The sequence below is a fragment of the Anopheles funestus genome, chromosome 2RL (assembly GCF_943734845.2).
Source record: "Anopheles funestus chromosome 2RL, idAnoFuneDA-416_04, whole genome shotgun sequence".
Classification (NCBI taxonomy): Eukaryota; Metazoa; Arthropoda; class Insecta; order Diptera; family Culicidae; genus Anopheles; species Anopheles funestus.
This window is the reverse complement of record NC_064598.1, coordinates 45,909,656-45,927,369: the sequence shown is the minus strand read 5'-3', so window position 1 is coordinate 45,927,369 and position 17,714 is coordinate 45,909,656. Positions and strand designations below refer to the sequence as shown.

The following is a 17,714-nucleotide window of genomic DNA, read 5'->3' as shown; positions in this document are numbered from 1 at the left end:
CGTCGGAAGCTCGAGTGAAGCCAAAAGGTGAGGGTAACAACCACTACGAAAATAACAAAAAAAAAACCACAAAGTGTTTTCACACTTTCTCTTCTCCGGTGGCTGAAGTCCGGAGATTTGGAGAAGTAAAACGCTTGGGCGCAATACGGCACCCGGGCACATGAGGATCGGGACAAAAGGGTACATTCGTAGCTGGTCGATTGAAGAAATTACCGATCAAAAGGTAAAACAAGAGTGCACGGTAATGCGTATCGAGATGTGCCGCTTGTGGTAAACCATTTCCGGTACACATATCGGCCCTAAACGCCATCGGGCATCGAGTTGGAAGCATTTGTCAATTGTGCGATCTGTTCAATTTATATCATGTTCTTCCCCCACGCGGGGGTAATCGACTCGCTGCAATCTGCATTTTAATGTTTGCTTTTTTTATTTACCTTTCAAGACACAATCCCACCGTTTTAAAGTGGTAATTATAATGCTAGACTAAAATCGTACCACCACCGTCGAAGCAAAATACGCGAAGGAAATAAAAATTATTTTTGTTTTGACACCCCAACAGGAGAAATACACACCGATGGCATTAAAACCACCCACCGTTCGTTGCAGTAACTGTCGTTCGTTGAATGTTTTCGGTGGAACAAAAATTTCCATACAATCGAGCACTTTCAGCGACACTTAACGATGCGATACAATGCTGGCCGTGTTTGGCAAGTTTAGCAAACGACAGCCGAAAAGAAAGATGTTGGTGCGCAAATTGAAGAAATAAAACTAACAATTCGCTTCAAAAGATGCATATCAGGTAGCGAGATGGAGAGCGAGAGAGAGAGCACGGGGAAGGAGAAGACGTAAGCTTTGTTGCTTTAAAAAGAAAGAAACATTAAAATGTGTACTTTTGCATTCAAAATACCGGTAGAAAGCGTCAGCTTTTGGGACGGAAATCCCGCACTAAGAACATCACACGGTGGCATGTTGAAATTATGCATAAAATGTTTTGCAGGGTTTTTGAGCTCCAGTAGAAAAGTATAAACCTTTCATCACAAGCAACATTGTTAATGATTTCAGCTCGAAAAGGTTCGAGAAAGCAGGAAAAATTCCAGATCTACCTCGACATATTCTTCTTCATCCTTAAGCAAAAATCTAGAAATCATAACTTTACAACTCGAAACCCCTGTAATGATTCATTTTAACTGAACACATTTTAGACATTTATCAATGTTTTTTTATGACCATTTAATTTACATTTGCAAAAAAATCAGAACTTTTGTGTTGCTAGCAAAATTACTGGTTTCACTTTGTTGGACAGAACATTTCGTCGTTAATGGACATTAAACTGACAAGAACGTTTGTGCTTAATAATATTCACATGGCAAAAGGTTGATTACAAAGAAAGCTGTTGCCTTAATGCCTCGAACAACTGTAATTCTTTATTTAGACGTTAATTTAAAGTGAAGATGAGCGACTCAAGACTACTAAGAACTAATGTTATCCAGACCGCTACGTTTTGGTAGGGTTTTATTTAATTCGTCAAGAACGGTTTGGTAGCGGTTATGATATAGAATTTCTAGCATTTTGTAGAATTTATTACTTTAGCATCCAGTGGATTTCATCATGGTAATATTACCTTTATAGGATCAAACCAATTCAACGAGAGTTAATACGTGTTTTGTACCAAGTTAGATATCAGCCTTATCGTGCTGGGGTGCCTTATTTGCCTTGAACCTCCTCATCACAACGGAATTACTGAATAGTTTTATTTTTAATATAATCTTATTTTCATTTTACTTCGCTTCCCATGTACTCTAAAAATCAGTTAGTCTTTCTGGATTCTAGTTGAGTTTTAAGGCCTAGAACACTTCTGACTCAATGTGGATCTACATTTTCTGATTGGAGTGATTTTCTGAAAAAATGATAAAGGTTTGTGATGTTTAAGGAAATAATGCCGATTACTTGTTAAAGTTACAACTTTTTAGTTTGACGATTTAAAAATGCAACGTTACTTATGTATAGAATTCATTGTTAAATAGCGGACAACTTTACATATCTTATTTATCTGTTTCATATTTGTTATTTGCTTAAAAGATATATGTTATTAAGACAAGATGTACATAAGACATGGTTCTTGCAACTTTCGTTTGTACTGTTGAAAACCATTTTCAAGTAATAACCCTTTCAACACTATTCCACGAAGAGCCCTTCTGCTATTGTCACACAAACCATCTGCGTATAGCGAATCGGAGTTAAGAGAAAAAAATCTTACTCGCTTTCCGCAAAAAAAAACCGAAACGCATACTTTACATTCCCAAGCGGCCAGGTCGTGAAATGCCATTTTCCATCGGAAACGTGCGTTTTGTTGTGATGCAAATTTTGACATCAGAAAAAACAGGTTAATTTGCACTACGCACAAGTACGCGTAAGCGAAGAATGGGACTTCATTGTGGTGCCCGAGTGGCGACGGAAGTGTTTTCCATTACAATTCCCCACATTTGCCACTCGTTTTTCCTATCATCTTTAGCAGCACACAACTAGCTCACTAGCGCAAAAGCCTCCTTGAGGTATGGTTCACGTGGAGCTTTCGTAGTGCTGTAGGCTTTATGTTTTATTATTTCTATTTCCGATGCGTGCGCAGCTTAATGTTGATCTTTAAAGTGCGGACAAGAAGATATGGCTAACAGAGGAAAAATGCTACTAAAATCATGTGCTGAGAATAGAGAGAGGGAGAGAGAGAGTAATGTACAACATATGAGAGAAGCTGAGCATAATTTCTCTTTACAATTGCAGTGAGTAGGCGCTATAGCGGATCATTATTTGCACACATACACTGCATTCGATCATTGCTACTACTGCGACTGGCTAGTGCATCGAACGATGTAAAGAAAGAGCGGGAAAGAAAGCTGCCATTCGAACCGCCTGATCGATGGTGAAAGAGATGAAGAAACCATTTGATCGATGGTGAAAGAGATGAAGAAAGTAGATCAGACAAAGAAGGAACAAACTCATAGTATGCGGTTAGCTTTATGCTCATTCTCTAAATCAACGTCAACATTAGCTTTTACTCTCGTTCTCTTTCCCACACTCTCTCGTAGTGATTTTCTGGTATGTTTTTTTTTGGTCTACGTTCAAGAAAGAAATTATGCTGCCTCCATCTCTTTTACTTCCCATCATTCGCTCGATTCCGTTTCATTATCGCAACATTTTTACTCCGCGCACAAATCATTACCATCATCATCAGTAAGGTTTGCTAGCATTGAATGCTTTCCTTCTCATTCGTGTTACCTTTTCTGTTGATTTTTTCTTTCTCTCGAGTTGGGTCTCTTTTCTTCATTGCACTTACAAACGATCAGGATCAACGATGATCGTGCGCCCGTACACCAGCATCAACATTTCATTCATAGCTAACTTTTTTCACTTTCCTTCCCCCGGTTTCATACAACGGTTTCCCCCAACATAGTGCGCGAGTGTTCATTCGTGTTCATTCGCGGTGGGCTCAACCGTTAGACCACTTTCCCACTCTCGCATTGATTATTTCAAGATCCGTGTGCAACCAGGTTGGAGAAAGAGCGCCAGCATTAGCGCCATCGGGCAGCATCGTGCGATCAGCGCAGTCATCAAGCGGCATCATCATCATCATCGGCGGCGTAATGTTGACGGCGTCATCGACTTCAAGCTGTTCGCGCACAAGCTAACGGAGTACGTTCCCGGGCGGATTGGATCCGCACGGAAACCCTGGACGGTGGACCGTGTACCTACCGGGCTTTCAGTTTCCCAGCTGTCGTTGGCCAGAGTGCACGTGCGCGCGTCGTTAAGTCCCGACTTCTTTCTGCTCGTATAACCCGACCCACGGATACACGGTTGACGATTTGCACGCTTCGTGTGCTTGAAGAACGGGAAAATTGTTTTCCTTCCGAATTGGTCGGTTTCGTAACTGCCGGATTTTTTTCCATGTTCGAACGCGTTCAAAGTTTAGTGCAAAACAGTGCGTAGTGCGAATATATCCTTTTAAACAACATACAATTATCAGATGCAATATCTGTAAAGTGTTTCTTATTGCTTATAAAACTTTATGTTGTGTGTATTTTTGCATCAGTAAGAGCTTACAATATTTTACACCGTGCTGAAATCGTGTTCAATTACCATTGCTGTACTTCCATCGTTTATGATTATTCCAGTGTTTGCGTGTTAATTGGTTAAACTGTGTGGTTTTTAATATTCTCACAACAAGTGTTGGCCAGAGCTTCCCACTAAGCAAGACCGAAAGAATAGCCATCTACATCACGTGTTTGGGTAGATTTTGTGTTTAATTGGCAATGAAAACAGCAGCTACTGAATAAAGTGTATTAAAGAAAATTGCATTAAGTGTTCAGCAAAAAAGAAAACACCGGAGCATAAACCGTTCAATCGAATAATTTCGTTTTTTACACGAGAAAAAAGAAGTGAAGAATAGTTTCAGTGCATTAAATATACAAAAGGTAGGTTGAATGATGCATTAGCACCAATAATCACATAACAGTTTGTTAGCGTAATGCAAACAAAACGAAAGATTCTATCAAAAATTAACAAGCGACGAACCCTTACGTATTGGTATTGCGTGCCATGTTCTACCAACGCAACCAAGTTGGCTGTCAGCAAAACAAGATTTATCGATGCGCAGAATCTTAATTAATGTGTATGTGCGTGTGTCTGTGTTGTGCTATTTGATCGATGCAGCCAACAAACGATAAAAAATGCTTAAATCAATTCCTTGGCGCATTTAAGATACGTCCTACAGGATAGTGGCTAGTGTCCACAAAAAAGAGGACGTACACAAACACGATCACGATAGTAGAACAATTACAATTATTAATTAAACTTCTACACCGTCTAATGTATGGCGTTATGAAATGCATGGTAGTAAAAACAGATTGCTTCACCAATAGCGAACATATGTTCGCGTTTAGCTTAGGTGCCATAAATCTGTGGAAAAACGAAGCAACACCAATAAATCGGAACTAGTTTCTTCCATTCCATGCAATGGTTGGTTGTGTTTTTTTTTTTGGTTCTGTTTTTCCACATGGCTTTATTTTATTGGCCCATACAAACTCACCCTTCGATGGCTGTCTACAACAGCCGTGGTAGTAAATGTTGATGCAGCTGATCGTCTCACGAGATACCGTTTCGTTCACGCAATAGTTATAATTGTTCGTTATTTTATTATACTTCCTAATGGTTCATAAAAGAGCGGATGTCAACAGTTCGGTACAAATTGCTCTTCGTTAGGCCCAAACGATCCTTATCAATGTACAATAATGCAATTTCAGATTAGCATGCAAACTATGCACGAAATTAATTAAGCTCACTGTTTACCATTATGGTGTAGTTAAAATGGCCAAATGCATAAATTAATCCTCTCACATCAAAGAGTCCCGTCCTTGTCTAGCCACATCTTACAACGGAAGGAAAGCATCGTACGATAAACTTAATTATATTCAACCCAAGAATATAAAGCATAAAAAAGCGCCAATATCCATTTTGTCTCATTTCCCTATCAAATGGTATGTGTGTGTTTGGTAACGTTTTATATCGGGCACTCTTCATCCAAAGAATCAGAAGCTAAAATTCCGCACCAAAGAAACCACTTGTTTTCAGCTTGTTTATTCGTTCAACCCAACTTCAAAACCTGATCGTTGTTGTCCGCTTCTGCTTTAATGTCCCTCTTTTTTTTTCTCTCACACAAACGTCACCGGTAACCGATGGTGATGATACGATCGAAAACGGATATTCAATCGGTGTAGCTTATTCGATGTAATGTGGCAGAAAATTGACTTCTCTAGGCGAGGCTTGGTCGAAGCGACAATGCGAGCAAATTGTTCTCAATGTGTCCAATTCGATCCGCGGCTGAATCGATTGCATGTTGGAGAGTGTGTCGACAAAAAAAAACACTCAGGATGGATACATGTGCATGGATAAGTTAGCAAGAAAAGTCAAATTAATCCTCGCTTATTTATCGACAGCATCAAAGTCTTGCCGAGCAAAGCCTTTTAATCATTACTATCCACATTTAAAGCAACAATTTATATTTTACGATGTTACGATCCACGGGAAACATTGCTACACTTCGGCGCCTTAGATTTAAATACATTTTCAAACTGTTCGCAATGTAAACTGGCTCAATGTTATGCAAAGCAGAACAACGAAACATAAAACTTTATAACGCTATGCACTGCTTGTGCTTGCGCTAAAGCTTATTGGGATATCAAATTTTAATACAATTATAAAAGCAAACGATCGCGGTTCATAATGGCACTTTCACTCGTTCAAAAAAATGGAGACTCTATTAAAAACAGCCGAATGATAAAACTGTATAACGATGAATAATTTATGTTGGCGTGCGGACAAACAATATGATACTTTGGTCAAACATTAAACAACAACAAAGACTTGTTAATAGATGCTACAATATTCGGAATTTGGCATGGTAAGCTTTCTTTTTTTTCGGAAGCCGTGAATTGTTTTCAAAAGTTTTTCTGTTGGCACTAACCCACTGAATGGGTGGAATAGAGCGGGAACTATCATCAAAGGTTTGCCATTTCTTCACGATGTAAAACTGCTCATATTGCAATAAAATGGATCATAAATTTGCTGCGATCGTAAACCGATTCTCGCAACGTAACTACCATATGGCTCGATGGCAAGGTGCTCGAAGTTCATCGTTCATTTAAAAAGCTCTTAAATCGTTCAACCTTCGAAGCGCCGATTCGAAGAGCTTTCCTTGCTTTATGGTTTCGTGTCGATGCGAAATCCATCCAGATGGTTAACTAGTTCTGCCGAAATATCCCTCCTCGAGTTACGATCGGTGGGGGAAGGCCAACTTATTAACGAGCCTGTTAATCTCCTGCCGGAACCTTTTTTTTTTGCCATGCGGTAGGTCGAACCCAGGCTGTATGCATATTCAACGATTAATGCCACTCAATATTTTGCGATGTCGAACGATTTCTGTTTGCCGGGCGAATTGAGGCTAAGCTAAGCGTAACACGGTGGATTGATGTTAAACATTTTTGGGTAATAAACAGAACAATAAAAAACAAACAATCGAAACGCATCCTCCCAAGTGCTTTGCAATTGCCACTACCGGACAATATTGGAATTGTCCCCGATTTCTGTGGCCGGAAAAGAAACTTCAATGCCGGTAAACGAAAGGAAAAAAACACAATTCATTGTCTGTAAGTACATGCCGCATGCTCTCTCTCTTTCTTTCTCTCTCTCACCCTCGCTTGTCTCGACCAAAAATGTATCGATCGATCTTCGATTTTCCGATCTTCAATCCGTGTTGGTTTCCTTTCTACCAGGCAATATTTTCCGGCGTTCCGATTTTCCGCGCCACCGTTTCTAAGCTGACATCAATTGTTTCGATCCGGCATGCCTAACGAAACCGAACTGACATCTGACGGTGTTTTGTTGCTGTGCCGCATTGTACTCGATCAATGGAAAGAGATGACCGAATTATAATCTCACCGAACAAATGACGCATGTGGCGAAAGATTGGGGGCGCATTCGTGGGCAAACACCAATCAAACACCTTTACGGACGCTTTACTTTACGGTCACTAGCGGACACGTTAAAGTTTCGGATGGTTTCGTTTACTTTACCACGGTTTCCCCCCACATTGGCGTTAGCAAATAATAAAAAAAGGGACACGCGAAATAAAAAAAAAAGCTCCAAAATGTGACCGCATCAGATGAAGCGTCATTTTGCGAGATAATGCGAATCTGTAACCATCGGTAAGCTTGTACCATTGAGCCATATTTTTCCTTTTCCGTTGTACCGCTAGATTGTTTGGGTTGAGAATTATAGCAACAAAAAAACGGTGTAATAGACGAGTCAGTCACGAATGCGTAAGGCAAAGTGAAACATGAATTGGTGGTGCTTCGCCATTTCTTCGGAATGAAGCAAATGATAGAGCACCAATTTGGCAACTTTAAAGGGAAAAAAATGACCCAAAATGATGCCAAAAATAAAAAAAAAAATCCACACACACAACAACCCCACCCAAAAGAACGCCGAACTCGGTTACGGTTGCATGAAATTCATCGTCAATATTTGCCACCATCGCCATGTTTCGACACATTTTCTTCTTACAGGTGAAAGCTGCAACGGGACTAATCGGTGCTGACAAATTCTTCACGTACCAGTAAACCGATGTGTATCGACTGAGGGGTAAAATAAGATCAGAAACCTCTCAGCAAAAGAATCAGTTTGGGTAAATAAATTTACCCAGAAAGAAGATACACAATTCCATCCATCTTTCACGTTACCAACATGTTTTGGTAAACACATTCAAAAAGGTGTCAAACTGTATGCAAACATTAGCGAAAAAGCTTAACAACAACAGTTACCTAAAGCGATCTTAAATGAGACTTGCAAAATTGAGTATGATTTGATTGTGTTTTTGGTGTTGTATTTCTATTCTTCTCTTCACACAAACATCACCGAACGAAGGAATGGAATAAAAAGCTAATCAAATGACCGCCTTTTTAAATGGTAAACAATTTAACGGCACAACACCATTTGGCATGGGCACGTGTTTTATGAATAATTTATCTGCCCTGTTCCGAGCTTATCTCCTGCTGGGGGATTACGTTAAGCTTTACGCAAAAGCTTTCAACCGGATAGATCCGGCAGTAATTAGGAGAAGAAAAACAGTATTATTCCATCCTCACATTCATCATCGGCACACATAAAATACAACCACACATACACACACAGCAGGCTTGATTACAATTTTAATAACTGTTTGCCAAACGGTCACGATGAGTTTTGTAATGGTTGCTAAAACATGATTAAACTTAAAACACACTCCATTCCTGTGGTGAGCTGTTTAATTAGTTCTTTAAAATGTCTGAACCACTGACCTACCCACGGCACATAAGACATAAATCATCCGGGTGTGCGAATAAGCGATTTGTGGGGCAAATAAAGTGTGCTAAAATTAAAATGCAAAAGTAATGAATCACACACAACTGTAGTTTTATATCGTTACGCATAGCATAAATGGCTTTTAGCAATTATTTTCTTGAAGCGTTAATAATACTGCGTCTGATACGACACACGATACGAGGGCTTCACAAAAAAACACACCAAACACCTTATTCGTCATGGGATTTGATAAATGCACCAACAAATGAATGCAAGTCAAACATCCCAAAAGTATTCCCTTCACAAAACACGACGTTCTTGACTACTTTATGTTTACCCTCTTCAACTCACGGGCCGAGTTTTGTTTGCTTTTCCCTCGATCTGCCCTTTCGAGGGTTACACTATTTGGGTGAAACTGCGGCAGCTCTGCTGGTACTAACGGACTTCCTGCAACAAGAGAAAGACATTTCCGTTCAAAAAGCACAATCCTAGCATAAGATCGTACCGAAGATGAAGATGTTGTACCGAAATCATGACAGCGAAATGAAGAGATAAACCCAACCACGGACGGGTCGGGTGAAGTTTTACACCAGTCTCATTAACATAAAGACAGGGATTGTTTTCTATTTAGTGAAGATAAGATCGTGGAGCGAACGAGATGAGAAGGGTTTTCACTAGTTTTGGGATAGAATTACAACTTTACATTAGCAACCATTATAATTTTTTTTTCAATGAATTTATTTGGTTATTTTTCGTATTTTCTATTTTAAAAAACTGAACTAAAAATGTACTTGAAAAATCATTAAGCAACTAAACACCCCAAGGTACAGTTTTAAATAAAGGAATAACATGTAATGCACCCAGATCAGATCTTGGAATGTAATGAAATGTCATCTGTTCAGTAGATTAAAATCCATACACTTACATCTTACACCACTTCCATTATCTCTACGCATGCTGTACGGAATTATTATGATTCCATTCAATCTTCCATTTTCCCATTCCGGTTGAGGCAGATGATCTGCCCCAAAAGAAACGATCTCAGCCACATTTCGGGCTAACTTTCAGTTTTTCTTTCTGATTTCTATACCCTCCAAATTATGACGATCCGCCAGCAAAACGAACCACCCACTGCTACGGCTGTAACCATGATCATCATGATCATAAACCTTCATCCCACCAATTCGACGATCTTTGCAGCGTGCTGTACAGCCGTACCGTATCCCCAAAAAGGCTAGCAAGGCGATGAATTGCACCAGGGTAGTTGAGAAGTAAAGCGAGCAAACCTTCACCGACACATAGCCAATGCCAAAGGCTGTTGCTACACCGGGAAGGAAAATCCAATTTTCCCATCGAAACGCCAAATGCCAGCAATGGCCCGCAACCATAACTGCAAAGCTACGGAATCGGACTTCGAAAATCTAACCGTGATACACGCGGGACGGTAGGAAGAGCGCGAAACTGCGATCTAATTGCGCTTCGCCCTCGCAATTGACCGCGAGATTTTGATGTTGGGGTTTTTTTGTGCTTTCCTTATTTTCCAACCTGGATGCCTCGCAGCTGAGAAACGAGCATGGATTTTTTTCTTCTCGATTTTGGGCTGCACAATTTTTCCACCACATCTTCATTCATACGATTGGGTGTGTGTGTGTGTAATCCTATGCGCTTACGAAAGGCCGTCGACTTTTGCTTCTATTTTCAAAACAATTTCATTTCTCCATGGAATAGGGCAAATTAAAACCTATTTAAAATAGCCGAAAGCGTCATAGCATGCGTTTTAACGAATGCAAGGAAATATCTATATCATCTTGTATTATATCCTACCATAAATTTAATCCTCATTAACTCATCATGAACACCGATAGAATCATTTTTCACTCCCGGCGACGTTTCCTGTTCAAACGGCAACAAAGCTTAAGCTAACAAGAACGCAACCGTAAACAGCGACTAACGAGTAACAGAACTCAAACGACACGAAACCACTCGAGGGCCATAGCATGATCACCAATCGATTACGGCACGCAATCACGGAATCGATCGCTGGCGCCCATTTTCTCACCGCACAGACGATTCGATTCATTCGGAAGATCCAAATTTATGAGCTCAATCGAACGGCTCATCGAACGGGTGAATGGTTGGGGGCTCACACATATTTTATACCACTCTTGACACCTGCTCTGCTAGAAAAGCTGTTTTCCTGCATCCACAATGGGGGCACCTAAAAGGGAAACAGGTTTTGCCTACAAATGTGAAAATTCTTGCATTCAATTTGTTCCAATCGCTATTTACACCGACACCTTCACCGACGATCTTATTTCCGTCGTATTTTAGGAAGGCGTTAGTAAAAGAGAATGCCCCCTTGGAAGATGAGCAAACGGACCTTGCTCAGCCAAGTTTACTGCTCAGTTTATTTCCATTCAATTTGATTTGAATTTTATTTTCCAACGCTGGTGAAAGCAACTTCTCGTTTTCTATCGATCTTAACCGTGCGCCAGACAACTGCGAAGGTCAAGAAATAGGATGCTGCGACGAAGTGGTAATAAATAAAATACTTTTGCTACCGTCACACTATTAAACGCTCTGTCTTCACGATCGTAAAATGCGTGAGAGGAATCCATAAAAATGTCCATCCAAGTTGTAACGTGAGCTGAGTTCTTACGGCGGAACAACCAATTTCCGTACGCATTATGGCATGTTGACCTAGGTTTTTGGACGGGAGTAGTTAGTGGTCTTTCTATTGCCACTAGCTATTGCTGGAGCCATACTTCACTCAGCAGCAGGTGCTATGAATATCGTTCCAGCTCAGTAGAGAATGTGATTTATGACCTTCAATGCAGAGAGGGTACTAGGGTTTGGAAACGTTTTTGGAACGGCAAATGTGGGTCGAAAACTCTTTTAGCCTTTGAAGATTTTTTGGTGCATTTTTCAAAAGATTTCTATACATTCAGTTGATTACATTGTACGAAAAATTTGAAAATCTCTTCTTATAAAGCATCTATACAAAGTTAATAAATAATAAACGATTAGGCACAATTTGGGTGAACAATAATAAAAAACACAGACACAAATAAAAAGAAAAAAATTAATTTTCATTAAACTTAATTGACGTGACGCCATAAACAAAACAAAAACCAAAGTTCAATGAACGGAAACGAAAACCTTATCTGTACGCTTCATCATCGTTTTGCACAAAACAAAAACAGCAAAACTGAACCAAGTACCCCGTGCCCTGCCACAAACAATCATCATCGGCCTAATTAATTATTGTAAAAAAAAAGCCCAGCAAAAACCTTACCTTCTTCACCGGGCGTAATTACACATTTCGGGGCGTAGGCGGGTAACCCTCGAACCCAGTTCGCTCGCTAATTAAAATGTCTACAACGTGTGAAAATGGGGCGTTTTCCGGTTGACCTACCGACCGATCCGTCGATCGTGTGATCTACAATTTTTAAGCGAGTAACATTGGGAACGTAATATGAACATTTTTTTCTCTCTCTCTCGTATGTGTGTGTGGGCCATGTATATGTGCGTAACGCCCCTGTCTGTTCCGTTGGATAACTCGCAGGTTGCACATAATTAAAGAATAGAAATTTTCACCCATCTCGAAGGGCTGTGCAACGGTGTGGGGGCAAAAACTGTACCACGCACCAAATGTCTTGTTTAAAAACGAACAGCAAAAGCTACCGATTTGACATGTAGCTTTCGAGAAGCTTATTTCGAAACGAAAAAAAACCAGAAGAAAAACCCATCCCTCAATAAGGCCAACGATGCGGTGATATAGTTTTGAACTGACAAATAAAAAAAGGGAAATCAGTGGGAGATTTCCCAACACAAAAAAAACTGATTCCACTTAATACAGCAGAAGATACTGAGGCACGCGACAATTGACAGGAAACGGTTCAGGAAGGTCACAAAAAACCGCCTGCAACACAACCATTGCTCGGATTTTAGCTTGTGGCGCCCTTTTTATGGTTTTGCAAAAATGCGCTTCAATTCGTTCCATTCCGCCAATCAAGTAACTGCTTGAAGCAACTACACGAGCGCGTGCCCAACAAATCGGGAACTCTGCGTCGATTGCGTATCTCAACGATATAACCCTCTGCTGAACGGTCTTGAAAGCATACTGGAGGGGAGGTAGAAAAAAGATCTAACTCAAACAGCCGGCAGCATGACAAGTCAATTAAGCAACTAGAGTACGCAAATGGATCTCGATCTGGAATGGTGATTCCAGATCGACCTGGCAAAAAAAACCCGATCGGAGGGTACCACGCTCGCGTACAAGGACGACCGTGGTTACGCTTCAGCTAGACCGGTATGGCGATGCTAGGAAGTAATGATTTGATGTGTTACTTACCCGACGAAAAAGGGGAACGGAACGTAACAGCTGGCTGGTGCTGGTTTGACCTGAAAATAACGCTCAACATTTAGGTCGTCGATCCTGGTCTGGGCATGGTTGTCGTTCACTAACGCGGAAAATGTCACCCATTACAAATTTACGGAGATGACAGCATTTATTGTTTTACGCTTTCACTTACATTGCTTCTCCGAATACAAAAAAAAACTAGAAAATTAAGTTATCATATTGTTAAACTGTCTGTTAAAAGTTTGAAGAATTAAAAACGCCCCTAAAGTGAGGAAGAACAACAAAAGACAATTAGAAACGTTAAGTTCTAGTACAAACTACTCCATTTCATGCAATCATCACAATCTAAATAGACATGATCAACAATATAAAAACATCCAAAAATTAAAGCTATTCATCCTCCCACAAAAAGCCAATTCTAGCTTGCAAGTGAAAATTAAAACATAAACCTCCTCAAAACTTCATTTTACAAAACCCCTTTACCTCATTATCTTATCATAATGGCATCGATAAACGGTGCGTTTTGACGAGTGTCCAAATGTTACGCGCAAGATAGATACAGCGTGTCTTGATAAGAATGGGGAGTGCAAAGAAAAAAATGAGGGATGCTTTATCCTCTAGCCGTGTTTGTCTGTTTTTCTCGTCTTTTCTACCTCATTTGTTCCAAAGTTCTTTTTTCTGTTCGCCCATTGCACGTAATCTTGCCATGATCCACAAAATCTACAATGGCGTTTCTCATCGTCATCATCATCATAATTTTTAACAGCCAACACTAACCTATAATTTCGTTCTCTATTTACCTTTTTTTCCCTCGTTCATTTCACAGAACTCAACGTTTGGAGCGTCACCATTGGAAATAGCAAAAAAAAAAAACCATTTTGTTCGCCATCTTACTCCAACACTCTCATCCGGAGTGGCGGTAAAATCCGATTGTACGGAACCGTTTTCATTATTCACCAGACCTCCGGCCCTTCCCAACCAAAAACTATCGTGAGACAATGTGGAACTGCTGTTAAGCCGCACATCAGTTCGTGCTTCGAGTGTCTAACGTCACCTTTCAACTTTTTTTATTTTTTGCTAAAACTCTGCAACTCCATAAAACGTTTCACTTTGCTCGCACACGCTGGCGCAAACGGGGCCTGCCAGAACATAATTACCGAGTCGTGAAAAGTGTCATTCCGGGGTTGCGCATCCACAATTTCGATCCACATCTCGTACGATCGCCTGAAGAAGCCTTTAGCGAAATGGTGACCTGTCAAAAGTGGATGGTGCTGCTGGTGAGCTTGCAGTTGCTCATGGTGGGAACGCTTGCGATACCATCGCCCAGCAGCACGAACCCAAAGCAGTCGGAAATGGACGATGCACCGAGCGTACAGCTCGACTCCGACACCGGTGACGATCGTGAGCTGAAGAGTGATGATGACGGGTACGATTTCCTTTCGATCGATCAACTCTTCCTCAACAATCCACAGTATCGACAGCTGATCAGCGATCTGCAGGCGCATACGTTCGGTAGCAACTGGCGCCGGAAGCGTGACGTCGCCGAGCACGAGCTGCCGGATGCGTTCCGGAGCGAGGAAGCGCTCAGTTCACCGCGAGCATCCACCGTACCGACGACGACCACGGTAACGGCGACGGCTGCCATTTCTTCTAGCACCGCCACCGAAACACTCGTGACCGATGGGGCAACAAACCGGGACATTACCTCCACTTCGACCACTTCCGATCTGCCCAAAGCGGCCGCACTGACTGGCGCACCACCCACCAAGCAGAAGGAATCACCGAAAGAAGTAACGAAACCTTCCACGGCCAGTTCGACCAGTGTGACTAGTAGCAGCAGCAGCCCCAGCAGTAGTAGTAGTAGTAGTACTACATCCACAACTACGGCCACCTCAACCTCCAACCGGGGAAGCTCAACCGTTGCCACCAGTGCTGCTTACGGTTCGTCCGGATCGACGGATTTGCCCCTGGGTCGTAACGCTACAGTCGAGATGACAACGGCAGCGGCACCGATTCGTGCCAGTACGCCACGCCGCCTATCGCACAAAAATAGTTCGAACAAAAACAAGAACAAACTATCGGCTGCCGCGGCTGCGGCACAAGCCAACAAACCGGCCACAAATGCGAACGTCGGACCGAGCACGGTCAACGTGAACAAGGTCAGTATCAGCAGCAATGCAGTGGCGAGCAGCAGTAGCAACCAGATCCCGCAGCAAACACCGCCAGCCGTTACGATACCGGCACCCGAAAACGGAACTGCCACCGGACCGGTCGGGAACAATAAAGACAAGGTAAGCAGTCATCGATGAGATGGCAAATTTTTCCGTCTTTCTTGGTCAAGAAAAAGTGGCTGCTAAATATTATGCTACCCATCGGAAAAGAGCTTCTACTAGTAGGGAAGGTAGCGAAATCGTTTAAGATACTAACCTAATTTTGAAACCATTTTCAAGCCTTAAATGACCGAATATTCCAGAATTAAATGAAAAAAATACGATCGAGTGACCAAGTGGTAACTTCATAAACGTTCCCGCGCTCTAGAAATCATAGCGAGGTGTCGAAACGAGAACGAAACAAAAACTAGTCAAATGACACGACGAGGTCAATCTGTAAACCGGGACAACTCGTAATGGTTCTCACAGTGTGTGAAAATACCTTCCCAGCAAGTGGTTGAGTTCTGGGTATATGCCTTATATGAGAAAACGGACAGGTCCGCTGCTCTTTATTGACCGGGAAGAATTGCGCAAAGTCTAACCTCAATAATGGCGTGATAGTTCGCGTTCTAAATCCAACACAATTGCACCATTGCGAAGGTGCTGCGTAAAATGTTTTACTGCACCGTGCAAATTATTACACAACATACAGCAATTAATTTCCACACTTCGAACGTGCTACAACTTAAAGCACTTTAAACCACCCGGCCAGTTGCCATAAAGCGTCTAATTAATTGCAAACTTCTTTACGATGGTAAAATTAAGAACAAATCACCACAACTCACCTATATCCATTCTCGCTGCGTAAAAGTAGGTTGGTCCAGTGCACTATGCTCTTGGTGTGGATGGTATTAAATTGATGGCCCCACGCCGTTCATTCCGATGAAAGTTGTACTTCGGTACGGCGGGTAACATTCTTCCGCACCTGAAACCCACACACAACAGCGGAAAGCGGCAAACATGTTGGCCGGTAAGTGCGTTTATTTTTGCAAAGCCCGTATTTAAGTCGGCAAACAAACCAAAAAAAAACACACACACACACACCCAACCGGATAGTCTGGACGGCTTTGAGATCTAAACTAGCTGTCAAGGGTGAAGATGAAGAGTGTGGAATCATCATCCCCCGGTTAACTGCAAACAACGTTCGATTCCGTCCGGTGTACCGTACCCGTTCGGAGCGAGCTTTCTAACCAGCAGCCAACGTCGTTCTTCCATCTCGTTAGCTCGGTATATCGAACGGTTCCTTAACGGTTCATTCGAGCGAATGAAACGCTGCCGAAACCAACGAACGGCTATCGGCTTGCGAGTGCTCCACGCAAGTGGACGCTTCCGAGGTTGCATTAAGATAAAGCGAGTTGGGATTTTTTTTCTCTATTTAGGACGCTCCACTGCTTGTCAAATGTTGCCTTAAACATAGAAACACGATCCCCGAACGCTTTCACGATGCAAAAGTGAATTAATCAAGAAGCTATCCCAAAGGCAAGCTAAACACTTCCTCGAGCAGCAATGGCTCGATTACAGCAGAATATTGACCACGAATGCCGCAGCCTAAAGAATGTGCCGCCATCACGCGATCCTTTGCAGCGATCGACGATACGCTAATTAATCGACCACCTTTCAGGGCGTCCCAATGCATGTTAGGATCTAATAGCGCTAGGGAGATAAATCTCCAATGGCTTCAATCTCGGTGAGCATGCGCACCCAGAAGAACACATCAATCGCCATGATCTATTGAATCGTTATCGCCCTCACCGTATCAGCGAGTGAGTGGCTTCCAAAGGACGTTAGACGTAACAGCGCACAGGACACATTACCCTGTGTGTGACTGTGTAGCATTGTAGACCACGACCGAAAGAGAATGTCTTCCGCCAATCAGTTTACATGTAGCTCGTACGAGTGCACCAGGAAATGATGGGCGAGCGATAATGAGCCGTAGGCGTGCCTTGGTACTGATGCTTGCCGGTACTGCTGACAATATCCCATCGTCTGTGCGCGATCTTGCAATTTGCACCGAAGAACGTACCCGTGGTTGCTCGAGTTCTTGACGGTGACGAGATTTACGAGGCGACTTTTACTGGTCGCCGTAATTTGTACAGCGCGCCATCGTTCGTCCCAACGTTTGAGAAGAATCTGGTGCACCGTTAGGTTGTGGTCATTGCTGACGTGTACATTTGCCGAACGAACTAGCGATGCTGAGCAAGAAGCATTTGTGTGGAGACGGGAAGAAGAAAAAAAATTGTGTCACTACGTAC

At 42.0% G+C, this 17,714-nt stretch overlaps 2 protein-coding genes across 3 annotated transcripts in view; one reads left to right on the top strand and one right to left on the bottom strand.

The window, feature by feature from the left end:
* LOC125765408 (elongation factor-like GTPase 1) overlaps window positions 1-17,714 on the bottom strand; it is an 86,398-nt gene that overhangs the window by 15,567 nt on the left and 53,117 nt on the right. The gene's annotated exons all lie outside the window — the stretch shown is intronic.
* The window catches only part of LOC125765431 (uncharacterized), a 52,995-nt gene continuing 47,143 nt past the window's right edge, over window positions 11,863-17,714 (top strand). For both annotated transcript variants that reach the window (XR_007418557.1, XM_049430594.1), the window contains exon 1: window positions 11,863-15,543. Coding sequence is in view for 1 of the 2 variants with exons in the window: in XM_049430594.1 (XP_049286551.1) it covers window positions 14,497-15,543 (1,047 nt within the window). In the remaining variant the exon portion in view is untranslated. The remainder of the gene's footprint in view (window positions 15,544-17,714) is intronic.